We start from the raw sequence: 21,567 nt of genomic DNA, 5'->3' as shown, positions 1-21,567 counted from the left end.
GTTATCTCTTCTGACCAACATAACTTGCATTACGAGCCAAAGAGTGATCGAAAAAATTGCCCATTTTTGGGCCTTCAATTTTGGAATTGAACTGTGACAAATTTTATCTTATATTGAAACATTAATTACAGATAAGTTTGAAGTTGAGGTGACAATTATTATCAAAACTGGGAGGAGTGGCATCAAAGTCCATTATCGAATTATCATAGGTCTACGAAATCCGTAATATTTTAAAAAGCTTGTTCCGGTATATTAATTGCTCATCGCTAATTAATTTAAAATAATATATTTTGCGAACTATATTTATTATAAGACATCGACGAAATTGTTTACAACTTGCTGAAAATGGTTTGAAGCAAATTGAAACATATAAGGAAAGTTTTTGTATCGACATTATAATACATTGTATGTAAATTAGTTGAAATTCTTGTTATAATTGCGCATCAATTTTCGCGCTATATTGATGATCTCATTGCCCATATATTTTTTCATTATTGTGTAAAATAATATAATCTCATTGGTAAAGCAGTTAAAAATTACTAGAAATTGGCCGATGTGAGTGACGTGTGCAATTGACTGTGTGCAAGTCGCGCCGCTCTCGATCCAGGCAAAAACTGAATATCACACTTTTATATACTTTATATATGATTTTGTAAATTTGTTTTGAATGTAAAAAAAAACAGATTTTTGCTGGTTTTGGTATCTAATAATATTTTTGTGTAAATTTATAAAAATAAAAAAAATAATTTTAATATCGTGTGCCAATAGGAAAGATTTACTTAAAAAGAAACGCATCATCGATCAATTTCGGATGTCTGTCACTTTCGTACCACTCACTCTTCGAAACCATGCGACGGAATGTAGAATAAAAAATGACGATATTTAATTCAATCAATCCGAGTTCGGAAAAAACTGCAGATAGGAGAACTCTGACGAGAAGCGTGTGACGTCCCTGCGGGTACGGAATTATTAAATAGCCAACGATACCGCGTACAGAATTATTAAATGGCGAAACTCTATTCCATAGTGTAATTCTATTCCGGGCATAAAGAAAAGATACAGAGAGACCTAAAGGACGTCGGCGGATGGCGCCCACTGGCTGCCAGAGAGCGGGCGATAATTGCATTGCTAATAGCACGGCGGGGTGGGCGGGGACTTGCACAGTTTATCGCACTTTATTGCTTTACCATGAGCGCCGATGTCCTCTGGGCATTCTCCGATGGCGCGTATGCAGTTCGCCTCGTACTGTCCTGAAGCTTAACGCTCAATGTGCAAAGACGATAACGGCATAACACGCATGGAAACATAATGTAGATATTAGATAAATGCGCGCCATCGCGTTTTACAGGTTATCATCGCGATTTATTGCTCTTAATGTTGAATACGGTATACAGTACCGTAACTTTCTTCTTTAACTCCATTAATTAGTTATCGCTCTTCTATGATTTATTACAAAGTATGGAAGAAGAGAAATTACGTCCCGTGATATTCCGAAGCAAAACTGTATGCAACAGAAAGTATACTGTTAAATATTTAAGAAAACAATGGTAACCCAACTCGTTGAATTAAAAAAATAATAACATTTTATCGTTTTTAACTTCCATTCAATGTCAAAAACAATTAAATTAACGACATATTGAGTAGGAGCAGTGGCGATTTGTGAAATGATTAAAAATAACTCTAATTGGATAGGTGTATAATTTGAAATTACAAATTTAATAGTGTATCTTTTAATTAATACAGATTACTTACAATTAACATGAATTCTAAAAATCTAAAAATCGTGGAACTCACTGTAAAGCACTCGAGTGTTGCGTCGGCTGAATATAATGTAATATTTATGTTGAATAGAGATTATTAATCCGCCCGAATCCGGGATTAGTGTAATGTCCGAGATAAGCTGAGAATTCATAAAATAGCACCATATGATAAAATAGTGAATATAGAAGTTAGAGAAATATTTGCAATAGAAATTTATAGAAAAACTTACGGTCAACTCGATGTGAAACAGATAATATCTTTTTTACCAGTATTTTATATACAGATCTTATTTGCGACATTAATCACGAAAGCAGAATAAAAAAAACTAAATGATAAGAAGAATGCAAGCATGCAAGGGAGTAATTATTGGAAGCCTAATAAAAACTTAAATTCATTCACGTGCGGCTGTCACATGAAAAATATTACCGTATAAGTGTTCTGAATTTAAATCTATCTAGGACGAAATTGGAGTGAACGCGGAGAAATTCATGGCACCCGATGGTGAATGATGTTAATCACTTTCAAACTGTCTGCATAAAAGGTTTTTACTACGCATTTATTCATTAATTCGCAAATGACTGATTTATTCGGGAATTAATAAATACGGAATTGATGTCTTGTATTGAGCATGATGTGTTTTATTTGTTTCGTAGAAATTTGCAATGCACACAATTAAATATAATACAGTCGTTTTTGTCGAACAATTAAATATTTGTTCGGATATTTTCCCCTCAAACCTATACTGTATACGTATCTGTATACATATGTATGTCGCTACGGTGATGCGATCAGACCGATAAACTTCTTGTAAATCGAATTATTGGAGAAACACGAAATTGTTTAACTAATAAGACACGCGACTTTTTATTTTTTATATATTTTCTAACACATCTCGCGCTGGACTGTGTGCCAATGTGCAGGCAGATATCTCTACGTAATTGATGAAAATTTACTTCAAATTTCTTCGATTCAGCAAATGTTCGTCGATTTGTTATCTGAGCGAGACATCGATGCCAGGACTCGTGGGAGTCGAAGAAAAACGTACGGAAAAAGAACATCTTCGTACCAAAAATTACTTTCCGCATTGAACTTCGGCTGCATTACAAATAAGCCCGTTTCCTCTTGTAACAGTGCTTCAAAGTTTCGACTTGCGTAGACAAGGGATCCCGAGACATCGTAAGAGGAAACTCGTGGAATCGTTTCTAAGTTCGTACATATATGAACGAATAAAGAAAATTTTCCAAACGATCGAAACAAAATATGTATCTCGATAAAAAAATGTTACATTATTAAAAGATTGAATGTGATACAGATTACATCTATTGCAAATGCGATAGAAATACGTATATGTATAAGAAAAAATAATTAAAGAATAGTAAGGATCACAAAGTATTTCTATATTTATATTTAAAAGTACCAACGAAATATTATTATAATTTTGAAAAATTATTTAAATTTATTTCTATCAATTAAATATGAAAAATCTCTTTAATAGATAAATAATATGTCATATACAGATAAAGATTGCTAAGATCGACAGATCAAAACATTTTATATTAAAATGCGTAGATAAATAATATATAACAGATAAAGATTGCTAAGACAGATTGAAATGTTTTATGTAAGATGTACGTTTATATCTCCTAATTTTTTTATCTCAAATAGATTTACAAGGCGAGGGGATTTTTACTTAAAAGTAAGAAGCGATAAAAAAAGAAAATTCTTAGAAACAAAATGCTTGAAATATGTGTCTGGTACAAAATGTTACATTAAATGATCAAGTGTTCAACATAAGATACATATTATATATCTATTGCAAAATATGTGATAAAAATAATTTACAAGATGGAAAGAATAATCGAAGAATAATAGAAATGTTTAACATTTATGTTATAGATAGATATCTATATTTATATCTAAAAATAGCAGCAACAATTTCAAAAAATTATATAACTTATTTATTTCAGTAAAATATGGAAAAGCTATTCAGTAGATAAAAAGTACTAAATAAAGTTGCTAAAATAAAGACTGAAATTGTTGTAAAATCATAGTTTGTAACTTGTAATTTTTTTATCTCGAATGAACTTAAGAAAAACTTCATTGTTTCTAATAATAAAAGTTGATTTATAAGCGAAGAAAAAAAATTTTCTAAACAAAATATGTAATTCGATACAAAATCTTAAAATACATTGTTAAACGATTAAATATTAAATGTATAATATATATCTATTGCAAATATACGATACAACTGAAAGAATATTTATTTCTGTAGATATTTATATTCAAAATTAGTAGTGGCATTAGTATATTATAAAATAATTTTAAAAAATTATTTATTTTAATGAAATATGGTAAATCTATCTAGTAAATAAATAATGCGAGATATAAAAAAATGCTAAGGTGTAGACTGAAATTGTTCATGTAAAATCGTTGCATGTTTGCTTATAACTCTTTTATCTCGAGAGAATTCACGTAGAATATCGTTTCTTTAAGTTAAATTGATTGAAAAGAATACAAAATATCAAGAAAGCTGCACAAAAGATAAATTTTTAATATTCTGCAAAAATAAATCGAAAATAATTTTTCATGTTATAATGGCACAAAAAAATAATTTAATACAACTTACCTTTATGATGTTTGTTGAGGCTTATTACTTGACCATCTTCTCGTTTCCACATTAATTTCGGCGGCGGATATCCATCGGCTTTGCATGTGAGAGTAATATTCTGATGTTCTCGAACCGCTACGGTGCTCTCCGTAGAAAGGGAATCCAATATATTCGGTGGCACTGAAAGACACATAAAATTGCTTTCTTTATTCGGAGTTTAGTCTATAATGTTGTATATGATTAACGTTCGTTTTATATTCCTTTATTGTCGTTAAACATTCCTTTTAATTCCACGCAAATTTCACGTTTACTTCATATAATATATCATGAAAATTATTTTTTAAAATACACTGCGACAATTAGATAAAATTAGATTTAATAAATTAAATAACTTGAAATTTAACTAATTCAAAAGAAATATTTGATTATTAATATAAACTTTTAGATTAGTGGTACATAAAAAAACGTATACAATACGCAAATTAATATTTTTTTGTTGAATACTAATTACGTTATTGCTATATGTTCTCGATACGCTTATTTCTTATGTCTTTTTGCTTAAAGTATTTCTATGTATTTAATTAGCTTTAATGTATTATGAACTTTTATACCATCGCTCATCTTAATCAAAGTCACGTTGTAATTTATTACTAGAAAATGTAGAGGAGAAATTTGGACAATGTTTTAGTTTATAGCACTATAATCTAAAAACAAGAATATATCTACACAATTTCGTTGAAGACATAGTGTGTCACACTTAGCTGCACTTAACGATTGCTTTCGAGGCAATATACATAATTGCACATACTTATTAGTTTTTCGAGTTTTTGAAAATTTACGCAAGTTTATGAGTGTTTCATAATTCATGTCCGCGAAGTACAACACATGATACTTTATGCTAAAAGAAACAACTTTTTTTTTGCAAAATTGCGTCTCACAAATAGATTTTGAAGGAGAACTTTTTGAAGTTAACGAATAAGCGCTCTGATCTATGTAGTGCTCGGCCGGCACGCACTCGTTTACTTGTACCTAATCATTGGCTAGTATTCATAAGCAATATTTTAATACTAATACGATTTTGTTATAATTAGTTTATGACTGCTTAACCCTTTGAGAGACAGTAGGACGTATATATCCCACCTTTTTGTTTTTAATTTTTTCCATATTTCTGATCTATTTTGCAATTTGTATGCGCATATGAGTACTTTTTAGACTCTTAGAGATCTAAGTTATGCAACTTTTATGAAAAATTACATTAATTTATTTATTCGCAATTTTGTTATAAACAATTAATGCAAAAAAGTTTTTTTCAGAATAAATTTGGCTATTCTTAAATGTGAAGTGCTAGAGCTCTGAAAATTTTTATGTGTATTCTATATTTGAAACTATAATACATATTTTTTCCAGAATTTTTTGATAGCTAGTTTACAAAAAAAATTTTTGAAAATTGATCTTAGCCTAAAATATTGGATCTGCCATTTGGAATTTTGTAATTCTGACATCAGAATAATAATCAGCGATTCCGAAAATCCAGATGACCTATGATTTCAATAATTTGTTTAGAAAAATGTGCCCCTCAAAGAGTTATGTCCATATTCAAAGCAATCTAAATTATAAAAATCAACTATAAATTTTGGACCATGATCTTCTGTATTGTATTGCTTAAAAAATGAAAGGTAGCAGACTGCTTTCACTTTTTACTAAATAAATGAATAAAAAAATTATCTAATTTCGTAGCTCTATCTAAAAGACAAATATAAATACTAATGTGTTGGTGAGGTTTTGTTAAATATTCTATTCTTTTAAATATTGCACAATTACGTATGGTAGTTAAACAGTCATATAGTTGATTCTTATAATTTAAGATTGCCTTAAGTCTTAAGTAATCATGAACTAATCACAAAGAAATCATATCTTAAAATATTACTTATGAATACTAACCAAGAATTAGGTACATTGAAAGAAAAAATTGGCATTTTTAGTTGCGTTAGCCTATCCGCAATGTATATGATTTCAGTATATGATTTCAATAGGTTAACGCAACTATACTAAAAATTTTCTGCTACAACCAAAAACTGATTGTTGCAGCCGATTAAAAATGCTATGCCATATTTTCTCCCTAAATTGTTGCAGCAACTAATTTTTTCTTTCAGTGTACAAGTGAATGAGGAGCGCACGGCCCTGAGCACCACATAGATCAGAGCGCTTATTTGTTAACTTCAACTTGCTCTCTTGCAAAAACTACTTATCAGATGCAATTTTGCAAAAAGAAAAAGTTGTTTTTTTAAACCTAAAATATCACTTCGCGAGCGCGAATTTTAAAATACTATGTACATATTTCATTTTTTCAAAACATATACTTATTATTAATAAAATTATTTATAAACTGTAAACAGTATAAGATTAAATGTGGAGCATATTGAATTGAAGAGAAATAATACATTGTGTTTCTCATTGTAACTTAACTCCATGATACGATGTTGCAAATATGGATTGCAGTAAACATTAACTTGTTAATGACATTTTAATGACATTCATAACATTTTTTGATCGAAAGTTGTCTTAGATGATTATAGGAAAGAAGAATTATTGGTGCAAAGTTTGTTTGTAAATGTGTTTTATAGGCATATGTTGCCTGTGCAGAGACTAAGAAAAAATTATTATATATGCGATTATTGTCGACAAATGTATAAATAAAAAATAAATTAATGATAATTATCTGTCAACGTTATGTTCTTACTTTGCTTTTTATAAATATGTATATTCTGTTATTCTTATATATTATAGAGATAGCCCATTTTTGCATCATCTTTACAAAAACACCGATTTTTCTTTCTTTTTAGAAAACTTTTAATAATTCAAATTCTAATCAATGTATATATATATATATATATATATACACACAGAGTGTCCCGCAATTTTCTGCCAAACGCTTTTGTGTAGATAAAGTGGACTAGTATTTTGCAATTTTCGCAATTGTTAACGAGATATTAATTATTAAATATTGCCGAATATTGATCATTAATAATTTTTTTACTCAAATACTGTCAACTTTACAGAAAAATAGCAAGAGACAAAAATTGCTTATTTTCTTCTCATAAAATTCTGAGAATTTTTTAATACCATATTTTCTCATGTTTGTAAAAATAATTGTCAATAAGAAAATGCAGTATTAAAAAGTTGATAAAAATTTTGAAAAAATTCTTAGAGCTCTATGAGAAGAAAATAAACAATTTTTATCTCGTACTACTTTTCTATAAGGTTGATAATATTTGAGTAAAAAGTTATTGAATACTAATATTTGGTAATTTTTAATTAATGTTTCGTTAACTATTACGAAAATTACAAAATGATACAATTCTTTTCGATTCAGTTTAATCCTCTCTATCTAAACACAAAAACGCTTAGCAAAATTTGTGGGATACCCTGTACATATATATCTATATAAGTTATCCTCTTTACAAAATACTATTATTGAAATATGTAGATACTTCACTTTAACTTTATTGCACATGCTCTCGTCTGTAATAAGTAAACAACTGATGATATAAAAAAAAATAAAGGTGTAGCTCATACGTAGACCTTTTTCTCTGTGTTTTATGTGAAAATTATTTTAAGCAAGTTCAATTCAATTGAGTGAAAATAATTATTTACCTACAACTTGAAGAAAGCCCACTTGGCTTATCATTGGATTGGTATTTACTTGGCACATATAATAACCCCGGTCATCCTGTTGTACACTATTAATATGAAGCAACCATGTTTTCTGATTGTCATGTGACACGGAAAACCTAGGTACTTTCACGACCACGTGCTTGTGAATAGTAAGCAGCATTTGGCGTCCAACGTGGATCCACGCCACCTGAAAATACAAAAGAAAAACAAATATTTAAAGATATTGTTAAATAACTTTATATTGAAAAAAGATTTTAATTATGTCAATAAGATATATGTAATATAGAATGCATTTTGATAAGGTCTAACAGAATTTCTACTATTATAATTGGACTCGATATTTTATAATTAAAATTTTGATAGATTTAACTATATAAAAATTTGATTAGTATTTTCGATTGGATTTATATCTCTTCGAGTTACATTCACTAGACATTCTTTTCTTTCACTAGAATTGAAAAATTGTACTAATCTAATTAAATAAATTTAGTATTGTTCTGGTATATATTTATTTAACAGAACGAAATTAGTTATTTGATAATTTCTAGAAGAATTTTGATGCAATCATTTTTCTTACAGTCATAGGTAATAGAATCTGCCAGGTTTTCAACTAACGCGACCAGATTTTTTCCAGCGTATATATGTAATTATAATTACTATAAGTATGCTATGTCAAAATTATAATGTATTCTTAAATCAAATAATTTATAAAGTTTTTATAAGTAAAATGAGATAAATTTTTTATTTATAACTTTTTATTAATGTTATAAATTTAGTTACTGTTTACATTTAATTAATCTCCTTTTCTTTCTCCTTTTCTATCTTCCTCTCTTTCTCTCTCTTAAGTTTGCGTTATATCAAGTTGCGTTATAAGTTTAATGTTCCCATTTCATAAATAGCAAAAGCACAAGTAAAATTAAGAAAGTTACTTTATAAAAGTAACTAGTTAGAGAGAGAGTTATGATTTTTTTTTTTAAATATGCTTACTGTTGCAAGTTGGCGATTCTGAAAAGTAATGTTATAGAGTTATTTAAAAAATAACGAGTCATTTCTTTTCCGTTACCTTTTTGTTAATTTTTTTATAATTCTTTGCATTGCTATTTTAAATATAAGAATCTTATATATTTCTAACAGTAGTTTCTAAATTATTTTATTTATTATACTAAATTGAAATTCGATTATATACTATGTGATTTATAATAAATTAACATATGCATTTGTAATTCAAATTACAGGATCAATGTTAAGACGTTTTTACATATCAAAAAGATTTCCTATCTTAATTCTTAATACAGACATTCACAGAGTGTAATAATCAGGGATAAAGATGTAATCACTGATTATTTACTGAACATTTCATTTGGCTAACTTATGTATTGACGAATAAATTTGATATAAATTAAGTAATTATTAAATTAGTTATTAGTTATCAAAAAATGCAAATAAATTAAACTAAATAATTATTCATAAATAAAAAAAGAGAAATAAAATTGCAGTTACTGAAGAAAAGTAACTCTAAAGGCGCCTTCAAATAATCCTGAGCGGAAATTTATAAAGGCTTAATGTACAATCAGGCCTCATCAGGAAATGATAAGATATACCCTAGTCGGAAATTCTCTATTTAAACCTAATCATATAGTGGTAGAATATCTTATATACATGACAGATTTTCTAATCTATAAACAATCGTTAACTTTATAATATCGTGCAGGATAGAATAACGTTTTTTTTTGCTAGATTCTTTCATTTCGTATAAAAAAGTAACTAAACGTAAAAAACGTAATGTCTACTGAATGTAATTTTGATTATTGAAGTTGAGGCTATTAAATTGAATAATTATAACTTATTAATTTTGTTCAGTTGCATTTTTATATCAAAAGAAATTAATATACATATAGTGTATAGTATTCGATGTAACAGCAAATGTAACAGACTGGATGTTTAGTTAAACTGCATAAATTTCTATCAGAGTTATATTGACCAGATATGTCAATTATACATTCAATTATACATTCATTAATATTCAGTGCTTATGACATCGAAGTTACGGTTTTGTTTCGATTGCAAAGATCAAGCATTGGATATGTGATGCAACTTTCGGATGGGTGACCATTTCAAAATACTATAAAATTAAATAAATACCATTAATTCCCAGAGGAAATTTTTTTCAGAGAGTTTTCTTAAAATTATAATTTTGTCGTGTATTCTGGAATATAATGCTAATCAATAATACGAGGTTCAAATGGCTGATATAAGGTTTGTTCGCGTCGCAAACTCCAACATGCTCCAATATGCTCCTACCATAGCTCCTATTCATTCTATTAAGTGCATTGGAATGAGTAAGAGCTATTACATCATGTTGGAGCATGCGATGTAAATAAACCTATAGTCGCGGTAAGGCTTGATCTTGCTAAAAGATATGCACCTATAAAGAGCCATGAAATGTCATGTTGTTAAATGAGTCAACAAGTCCCTATCATTTAGCGTTCTAGTCGCGAATCTTGGGCAATGTGACCTTAATTACAACAGATAGATGAAGGGCAAAAGGCGAAAACATTCTGGCACCTAAAAGCGAGAGGAATCCAGCTAAGGGAGACAATTCTGAGAGAAAAATATCGACTCGCCAGGATTACTGGTATAAACAATGACAAAACAATTACGAATGTTACTATCCCAGTCAAGTCTACTAAGCCAGGCAATGACCTGAAAAATCCATCTTCTGAGAAGGCCTCACGGATTCTGAGCAGGAGGGGGAAGGAGAGAAAGGGGCAGAGAAAACTCTGAAACAACTGTTGTTTGCTAAGAATGCTTTTAGTAAAAGCTTGTTGACTTCGAGATCTTCTTCGATTAAAAAAGACTCAATACTAAAATTGAGTTCTAAATTTCAAGCTTCCTTGAAATGTAGATTGCGTTTTTCCTCGTTCAGAGATCTCTTCTAATGCAAGAAACAGCAAAGCTCTGATGCTCATATAAGCTCATCTTACCGACGAAGGATATTATGTCATCTCACGGAACAAATAGTATTTGAGTTTAAATATATGGCAAAAAAAGATCATGAAATAGTTCTGATTGTAAAAACAAGTTAAGCTAAGCAGCTGGTTTAGTGCTCCGATACAAACTTCAAATAGATTTGAAAATGTTGAAAATGTGTGAGTCTGTAGATAATAAAATACCTAATATAAAAACTTCAAAACCTCCGCCAATTTACATCAATCGTGAGTAAACCACTAAGAACCTTGCTCAATGACATAATAAAGGATGAATATTGATCTTAAACTAAATCCTAAGAATAAACAAATATACATATAACATTAAACACTTGTTAAACTGTCGCATAGTTTTGGAGATATCTAAGAGATATCAGATACTCCAATGTGCTAACTGTCAAAGATATGGCCACATGCAAAGTTTTTGCTACCGTAATCCTAAATGTATCAAATGTGCAGGTTAACATCCAACTGCCCAAGAAAGAGTTCTTCCCTCTCAAGTAAAATGCGTTCTTTGTTTCGGAAATTACCCGGCAAATTTTAAAGGCTGTAAAATCTTCAAAGAGAAAATCTTGCGAAATAGGAGATATCCTACTCATAAGGCAAGGAAAGTTCAAAATGACCAGGCTGCAGTGAAATCGCGCGAAAGCTGCCGTTAATACTTAGCTGTAGATAATTCAACTCTAATACGGAGTATTAGAATACAAACCTCCTCTTGGAAGGGCTAAACTGCCCATTCAAAACAATTAATAAGATTAACAAATTATTATTACAATTCATGAGCCAATTGTTAGCAATCACAAAGTTTATTGCTGATCTAGTGACTAAAATTTCTTTAAATTCAATAGTTTAAAATTGGCTCTCTGAAATTCCAATGGGCTGCTAAATCACATCGAAAAATTAAAGATTTTCCTCTATGTTCATAAAACTGATTATGCTCTTATCTGAGACGCATTTTACTGAAAGAAATCATATAAAAATGCCATATTATTGTGTCCACTACACAAATCACCCTGATGGAGTTATCCATGATGGAACTACTGTTCTCATAAAAATCATAATCAACATAAAACATCATCAAGCCAATTCTTATCATAGAGAACATTTACGAGCAACAAACATCATTGTGGAGGATTGAATCAGCCCTCACTATTTCTTCTGTTTATTGTCCACTGAAATATCACATTGTAAATGAACACTTTTCTATTTTCCTTAAGACTCTCGGGAAATGATTTGTGGATGGTGACTTTAATGCCAAACATACTCCTGGGAATCACGCCTAACTCTTTCCCGAGGTCGCGAGCTACTTAAGGCAGTTGAAACTCTTGGATTAAACTAAAAAATTATATCGTCAGAACATCCTTCTTATTGGCCTTCGAACAGGACTAAAACTTCCGGACCAAGACTTCCGGATTTATTTAATTTCTTAATAACAGAAGGCTTATTCGGCAACTATATTAATTGCAAAACTTGCTTGGAATTATCATCCAATCATATCCCGCATTAATGACTGTGGCCAGTAAACTAATCAAAATAATATCTACTAATCAATAACTCTAGAAATATATGCTACCTAATAATAAAATTGATTGAGATTATTATCGCAAGTAAATGCATCAATACAAAGATAAGATTCAAGTCGAATAAGGATATAATATCTGCTGTCGAGCGTTTTAATTCCGTGGTGCAAAATGCTGCATGGAAATCAACTCCACCTATTCAAAGAAAAGAATATAGCCTAAAATTTTCCAAATCCGTTTCAAATAAAGTTTTACAGAAAAGACGGCTACGAAAAAATTGGCAACTAATTAGATATCTCTTCTTGAAAGCCGGTCAAAACTGGGCTTTCAAAGAACTAAAGTCCCTTCTCAATGTGGAAAAAAATCTTTTAAATTTGCAGCAATTGGATCCCTCTGCTATGGACTATGTCCTTTGGAAGGCCCGCAAGAAACTGAAACACCAACAGTTGCTCTTTCTCTTTTGTAGCGAAAAAAACTGAGCTCGAAGAAATATCAAAAAGACTGAAACTTTCGCTAATCACTTGTACAAAATCTTTATATCATCCATATGAAGGCTCACCTGAACACTCAAATGTGTTGAGCACTTTAAACACATCCTGAGGAACAAATCCAATGTTTTTTAAAATCTGAGGTTATCAAAAGACTAGATTATAAAAAAGCTCTCAGCTCTATGATCTCATTATTGATCAAATATTAAGAGAGCTTCCTGAGGATATGTATACTTTACACAAATTTACAATGTGAAGTTAAGGCTGAGCTTTGTTCCTCTCCAATAAAAGGTAGTTCAAATGAAAATAATACCCAAGCCTAACAAAAGTCTTAATAATCCTAAATCTTACAGACCAATTAGTTTGTCGTCTATATCTACGAAAATTTGAATCCTTACTAATTTCAAGAATGATACCAATCATAAATGACAAAAAGTTAATTTCATCAGATCATCAATTTGGATTCTGGCGGAAACATGACACAATATTGATCAAGTCCATAGACTTGTTAATAAAATAATGTTTCTTAAGAGAAAGCAGTTCTGCTCAGCTGCATTTCTCGCATCTCAAACTCTCAATTGTGTCTGGCATGATGGATTCTTATTTAAGGTTAAAACAAACCTTCCTAACTATTTCTATAGCATTTTGAGATTTTACCTTGTTGATCGCAACTTCCTGATATCATGTATAAGGAAACACAAACTGAGCTCTATCTAATTCGAGCTGGAATAGGGCAGTGTTTTGGGATCATTACTATATCTGCTCTTTACGGCTGATCTGCCTACAAATCTGTCTATTGTAAGCACAGCACTTTTGCAGACGACACTGCGAGCAGTGTCTAGCAGCCTACCTGATCATAAAATAGCCTCTAATATTTTACAAAATAATCATAACGATATTTCCTTTTGGATGCAAGATTAGAAGATCAAGACAAAAAGATTAAGAAAAAATCAACTCATGTCACATTTACAATCAAACATGAGACTCATCCACCTATTAAATTAAATAGCGTAACGGTACCTCAAGCGGATCATGTCAAGTATCTCGGTATTCACCTGAACAGGTATCTGATGTGGAGAAAGCATATATTAGAATATATTAGAGTTGTTTCCTTTTAGTAAATAAGGTGTAGGGAAAGTTTCTGCGTATTTTTAACAACTTCTCTTTATTAAAATAAAATGAATGTACAATATATGTTAGTCAAAATGTTTGCCATCGTTTTCTACCTTTGTCCATCTTTTAGGCATACGAATATTACATTGAAAAAATTCGTCATCTTTTGACGCGATCCAATTTTAACTAACATACATTATATCATTTTATTTTAATAAAGAAAAATTGTTAAAAACGCGGAAACTTCTCCTATACCTTACTTACTAAAAGGAAACAACTAGATATCAAGTTAAGGAAAATATATTGTTGAAATTTTAAACTCAATCTTAATAATAAATTGTTGATATATAAAATCCTAAAATCTATCTAGGCATATGGGATTCAGCTATGGGGAACAACTTTGCAATCAAATATCAATATTATACAAAGATTCTAATCTAAAATGTTGTGAGGATCATCTCTGATCCATAGTTTGCCACAAATGAGATCCTTCTATGATCTATCCACATATGAGAGACGAAATAGTAAACGTCTCATGAACTTATACAGATAGACTAATCGCCCACCCCGAACTCTCTGGTCAACAAATCTCTGACTAATGGACCTGCTAAACGTAGACTCAAAAGAAAGATTCCTTCTGACTTACTTCAAACTTAAATTAATAGTTTCTTTTGAGTGCATCTCTCTCATGTTATTATTAATTAGATAAAATTATTGTTGAATGTCCTTACTAAGGACAGATTATATTATAGGAGTTAAAAAAAATCAATAATACTTATTTTAATAATAAAATTAGATTTATTAAATATTTTTGGAATTATAATGTTTTTAGGTGCAATCATCAGGTCCTGATAAAGTCCTGATAAAGTTCTGATAAGGAAAATTCTAATTAGGCAATCTTAATTCTCAACATTGCATATACGGTCAGGACCTTATTGGGACATCTGAGCGTCTGATCAGGTGCCAAGGCCATATCAGATCCATATCAGAGCTTGATTAAAATTTCGGTTCTCAGGATATGATCAATATATGTCAAATATCATATACATACATAAGTAATTATCTATATTAAATGTAGGTCAATATTTAACGAATATGTGCAAAATTGACGTATACATTGGCCATATCGTCTGAAGCCATATCGTCTGATGTCTTAATTGTAACTTTGTTACAAATAACGTATCATTTTCCAAACATCTCTTGCAAATAAACGGATAATAAAATAATTGCAGTTTGCATGAGATTTAATAACAATAAGCCATAAAGAAAATACTCATGCGTTTTCCAGTTAAAATTGTTGTTATAAATTACAGTTAAATTATTATCGTATTATAGTTATAAAACATATCACATTCTCTTTCTCTTATATATATGATATGAGTATAAAATATTTCCATTCAATTTGTCATATAATAATTGATAATATATAACAAAAAATAAAATAATATAAAAAATAAAATAATTTTCAACTTTATGAAACTCTTTCTAGTTATATAATATATACACGTACATGTTCAAATTTAATCCTCTAAAATCCAAAATCTGACGTTGACAAGCAAAGTTGAGCAACCATCACGTTGAAAATTCCAACATGCTCGCTTAATACACCTTCAGCCGACATGAGTTCATAAGGCCGAGAGGAAGCAGCCGTCCGTTTATCGCGCCACGTTCCTGCATTGAATATTTCCATATTAGCACGTCGCGAAGTCACGCCGTCTCTGAAAGTCCACAGCTAAGCGTCTCGTCAGCGTTTTTCTCTTCGTCTCGAGAGTAGATATATAGATACCACGAATATCTCCGAAATAATCTCTGGCAATAATCCTTGGCGAATCTGCGCAATGTAAATTTTACGATCGGTGTCAAACTTGTCTCATCACTATAGAACATGAACATTATCGAACGATACCACAAATAGCAATAATATTATCGAGACGAAAGGGTAAAGAAAAAAATTACAGCGCGACGTTATGTACAGCCGTCAAAAATGAGGATTATTATGCTAGTATTTTATGCTCCACTGAAATAACTCGCTTCTAACTAAGCTCATTTCGTGACAAAGCTTATGCACTTTCAAGAACTTCCGGGCCGTTTCCTCACAAACCTTTCTTCTCATTTCCTTTCGCCACGGATTCGAAGCAACAGCGGTAACGCAACGGTTATTTTTCATTCTTTTCTTCATTCTTATTATTTGTTTCTTTTTAAGTATACTTCTTCATAACTGAAACAAAAACAGCAACGAATTCCAGTCGACTTAGTTCCTATTACCGCATTTTCCTTCCTACGAGTATAAAGCGCTTTTTCACTCCTAAAAAGAATAATGTAAGAACTAGAATCTACGAATTCTCGAATGTTCTCTATAATTCTAGAATTCTCTATAATTAAAATATTTTTAAAGAATTTGCCTTAATTTACCGGCAATGTGAAATTTTTTATCATAGTCTGCAATTTAAGTTTAACATTGAAGTCCACAATAGATTCTTTTTATTGTTCCGGACTATATAAAAATTTATGAAATCTTTAACAAGTTTTTATCATAATAAAAGCCATACTATATTTCACTTACATTGTACAAATTTAAATGTTGAAAAAATATAATAGATATCGGTTAAAATTTCATAACTTTTATAAATAAGTATGAAAAGAATCTTTCCTAGTTACTGTAATCTAATACTTGAGAATCTAATACTTGAGAGTGTACAATGATGAGTGTATAATGATGTGTTGGTTTCAAACAATTGAATTATTTAAGCACTTAAAAATGAATTCTTATATGACTTAAAAAATTAATTTCTCGCGAAAAAAAGAATCATTTTTATGACAAATTAATTATTAAATTCTTTTTATTTAATTTAATCAATATGAGTACAAAGATTCCAAAATAAAAATATCATACGATAATCTATATAATAATGTATACAATTCTTTTCGCTATCAATTTTCCGTACAAAACACATTACATAGTTTTCCTTTCATTTGACCAATAATAAAATAAATATTTTTTGCGTTTTTCTAATTTGACAAATCTTTCTGAAGAAGTTTCTTTTTTTATTTCGTATTTCATGAAATATGTATGTCTAATATCTCCATAAATAAATTGAGTTTGCAATTACATCAGAAAAAATTATAAAATACTGAAAAATCTGTTTTAAAAATGTAAAACCTTTATTTATGTACTTATTGAAATTAGTATAAAAAAAGAATTAAATCATGAAAAAGAATTCAAATTTTTTATTTGCACAAAATCTTATGCGATCTGCAACATATGGGTCGCTGAGTGTACTGTCATAACTTGTATTCATCCTTGCAATAGATTGGCATCCAAATACAAAAAGCGTTATTGATATCTTCCCGTTTGAAATTAGTTTCCTCCGATCAAATACATCACATTTAATTCTTATATCTAATATATATTTCTTATATTATTGTTTAGTTTTTCATTTCTTATGCTTTGATATTGAGGAAAAATGTTAAAGATATTATTATAATTTAATATTGAAAAATTTTGCTATTTCATATTTCATAATTAAACTCTAATTCCCTAAAACAATTAAAAATATTTCTGAATATTGCTGGTAATAAACACTGAAAAATAATTTCAAAAAATAATTTTAATAAAAGTAATTATAAGAAACAATACTAAGAATAAGTATAAATTATTACACAACAGTTTTACAATAATGCTAATAAATAATAATATTTGTAAAAATCTTATATATCATTACACATTGATATTAATATTAAATTTATTATTACGTTATAATATTAATGATTTCAAGTTACATTAGTAATATTTTCTTTTTTGACATTATATATATGTTACCTGCAGTTTTAAAGTAACGTTGGCGAACCTGATAATAATGATAAATAAATATCTAGATATGATATGTATACTCATTGATTAAAAAGTTGCAATAATTTTTTTTCTATGGTTTTCGGAATGCAGCCTACTCACCAAGCGATTGATCCTTACTTATAGATCCATAAATAAGAACCAATCACTCAGTGAGCAGACTATATTCCGAAACTCATTAAAAAAAAGGTGTTGTAATCTTTTAGTCGGCGAGTGTGATCGGAGGAAATTAATTTCATCGGGAAGGCATTAATGACGCCTACTGTACACATACAATCTCAATATTACAAAGTTTTTAAAAAATAATATCAAAATCTGCTTTCTAATCATTCTCTTAAAATTCACAATCAAATAATCAGCATGATTTAAAAGACCGCGCATTGCTGGTAGAGAGTTAATCTGATTATCTTTTTATACACAAATTTGTACATTTGTCGTTGTATTGTAAAATTTTGCTATAAATTCAAGTTATAATTAATATCTTATTATTATATTTTGATTATATACTATTTTTATTAATTTTATTATTAATTTTTTTATTATTGGCTTTCATGTTGCTTGCTAAAACATATACTGAAAGGAAAGATTAACTCAATATGGCACAGCATTTTAATTGGTTGCCAATCTTATTTTTCTGTATCTTTTTTGTTCTATGTAATTAATAGAAGTTCTAATATAGTTATCATATATATTTAAAATTGAAGATTAATGTTTAAAAAGATTTTAATGTTTAACTATAGTGTACTGCATAATATTCGAGATTTTGCACATTTACTCGCTAAATCTTGCTTCCTTTTAGATTCATTATTGCTGCTTGGTAACATCTGGATTCACGGAACTAGCGCTTCTTCCACTTTTTCCTTGCCTCTTTTTTCGGTGTATATATACTTCCTCAAATTAAGCCAGAAACAGCCTGTTCGGACAGGATAAATTGTATCATTTCTACCTTTCTTCTTCAATTCTAAAAGTTCAATTCTAACTTTTACTCGTAGCATTATTGTTTATATGGAAGCTATTGAACAATATTTTGATAATATACGTGTATATTATACTTTTCGGAATGCATATATTGTTATTATAAATAATTCGAAAGAGCAACATTTTAATTGTACTTTAATTTTATATCTTGAGAAGCAAATACAGATATAATTACTAACTAACATATACGTAAATATATATCATTCTATGTCCATGTTATGTAGCACTTGTATTCATGGCTTGCTGAGCATATATTGCTGCGTTCAGTTTAATCGTTCACACACTTTAAATATCTATAATCATCATGTTTTTATCGTTCATTAGACGTAAAAAAGGATAAAAGTAATGAAACCGTTAAAATCGAACGCAGTTCATTGTTATTATAATCTACGCTTTAGTAATTTTAAAATTAAGCAAAAGATGTGCTAAATTTAAGCACACATATCTAAGAAATTCAATATATAATTCAATTTTATAACAGCTGTATAGTATAAAATATAACGAAAATCATTAAAATATTATTATATATTTATTACTTCAATTCATCGCTGTTGTACTCTATGTGAGAAGTAATTTTGTTTGACATTTTACTCAGCAAACGAATTATGCTTAATCAACTTATCGCGAATCTAAATTCGACGAGACATTTACATTTAGGAGTTGCTGTTTCGCGTTTTACCCTACCCCGAATTCTTTTCCCCTCAGGTATTTCACCCAGAAACTCAGCAACAACTCCGTCTAGAATTGTTCGCCTATGTACCGCTTCTCCTTTTCGTCGGCACTCGGGATAAGCAAAAGTTTCAGGTACGGGAAATCACAGTACATCCCGTGAAAGTTCTTTAAACAGTCAGACGCCACTGACGGCTCTCCTAACGAAGAGCTCAGAAGATGGATGGTGGCGGATCTCTGAAGCTCTTGTCTGCCAACAGGATTTGCTGGTTCCCGAGAATCTCCGAACTCGTCAGATTCTGTTTCGTGCTTGCGTGTAATTTTGAAATCCGTAGTGTGAGCATGCGGTCACCTTTCGGCAGATTTCCTTATACCGGATTCGCAACAAATTTTTTTTTATGCAACTAAGTTGAAAAAATTTTTTTTCAACTGAATTATCTTGATGCTCAATAACATTTCAATGTGAATTTATATACATATCAAGTTCTGTACATGAATTTAATTTTAAAATGGTCTTAAAATGCAATCCTAAATCAAAACTCAATAACTAATGTCACAATTGACAAGCAGTTTAATAATATTGATGCTAATGAATATCTTAAATACTATAAAGAAATTTAAAAAAGAGAAAACAAAGAAGAAAATAATAACGATCCGAAAGTCTCCAAATGGATAATATGAGATTACTCGACTACGATGTCAAATTTATGATAAATGCAATTCAATTATTTCTTATTATTATAAGAAAGCATCTAATAATTTACAAATGGATCCTACTACTCTACTTCGCGGATAAGATTAAATTGACCATCACCGTGCGAAAGTCCCGAGATTAATAAGTTTTATATTACGTACATTTCAGGACAATTTTCGATGGCATTATAAGCAACGTTCGCTGAGAAGAGCACACCGGGAAAGTTGCCCAAGATCTCCCTAGAAAAGTCACCGTAGCGCGAGAAACTTTCGTAGTCACGCACTGCGGATGGCTCCTAAGTTCCGACGAAGAGGAAGTCGCCGTGACACAGGAAGATGAGTGCTTGCTTATATAAATGTGTTTGCGAGAATGTCTTGAAAATTAAATTGTTGACAAAATATAAACAACAATGTAAATAAATTTAAAAATTGTTATACGAACATGTATAGTGAATGTACATAAATTTAATGTCTTTTTGATATGCCATCTATAATAATAGTGGCACTATTTGTTCATTCACTTTGACTCTAACATATACAGGGAAAATTTGTCATTTGGAACATTGTAATTACATCTGTTTCTTATTTCTGACATTCAAATGGAAATTTTTTTGGATATTGTCAGCTCTTTCATAAGATAACAAATTTAAATTGCTTTTATTAAGATTTGTATTATTATTTGTTAACCGCATGCAGGATAATCTCTTACATGTTCTTGATTAAATAAAAAAAATTGCATTCTAAAAATTTAATTTTAATTTTAAATTTGTAATATTTTATATTATTCATTATATCAATTTAAAATTGATTTTTATTGTTATTAGTCAGCACAATTCCCCCTCCTTCTTTCCTCAAACATACAACGCTTAAAAAGCGTTAAGAAAATACTAAAAAAATGCTAAAGAAGCGCATATAAGCGCTTTAAATTGTTTTATGATTTATATCTCTCTTGCTTGAATTAGCTTGAATTTCTCATTGGGTCTATTATTATTATTATATATATCCGCTATTATTATTATTATTATTTATATCTATTATTATTATTTTTAAGCTTGATTCAGCTAATAGGCGCGAATTAACACGGTGAATAGCCAAATTCAGATAGGACTTTTTGGACTTGACTCACAAGTCTTTCTTATTATGTCGTTAATAAAAAAATGTTTTATATATATATATATATATATATATATATATATATATATAGTATAGTATATATATATACTAC

The 21,567-nt window shown here is 29.6% G+C and overlaps 1 protein-coding gene across 1 annotated transcript in view; it reads right to left on the bottom strand.

Moving 5' to 3' along the window:
• The window catches only part of LOC105626812 (lachesin), a 110,539-nt gene that overhangs the window by 56,866 nt on the left and 32,106 nt on the right, over positions 1 to 21,567 (bottom strand). The window contains exons 3-4 of the mRNA XM_012208106.1: positions 8,024 to 8,231; positions 4,388 to 4,549 (exon numbers count right to left, since the gene is read on the bottom strand). Coding sequence (XP_012063496.1) covers positions 4,388 to 4,549; positions 8,024 to 8,231 — 370 coding nt within the window. The remainder of the gene's footprint in view (positions 1 to 4,387; positions 4,550 to 8,023; positions 8,232 to 21,567) is intronic.

This window comes from Atta cephalotes, assembly GCF_000143395.1.
Source record: "Atta cephalotes unplaced genomic scaffold scaffold00006, whole genome shotgun sequence".
NCBI classification, from domain to species: domain Eukaryota; kingdom Metazoa; phylum Arthropoda; class Insecta; order Hymenoptera; family Formicidae; genus Atta; species Atta cephalotes.
This window is presented reverse-complemented; position numbering and strand designations above follow the sequence as displayed.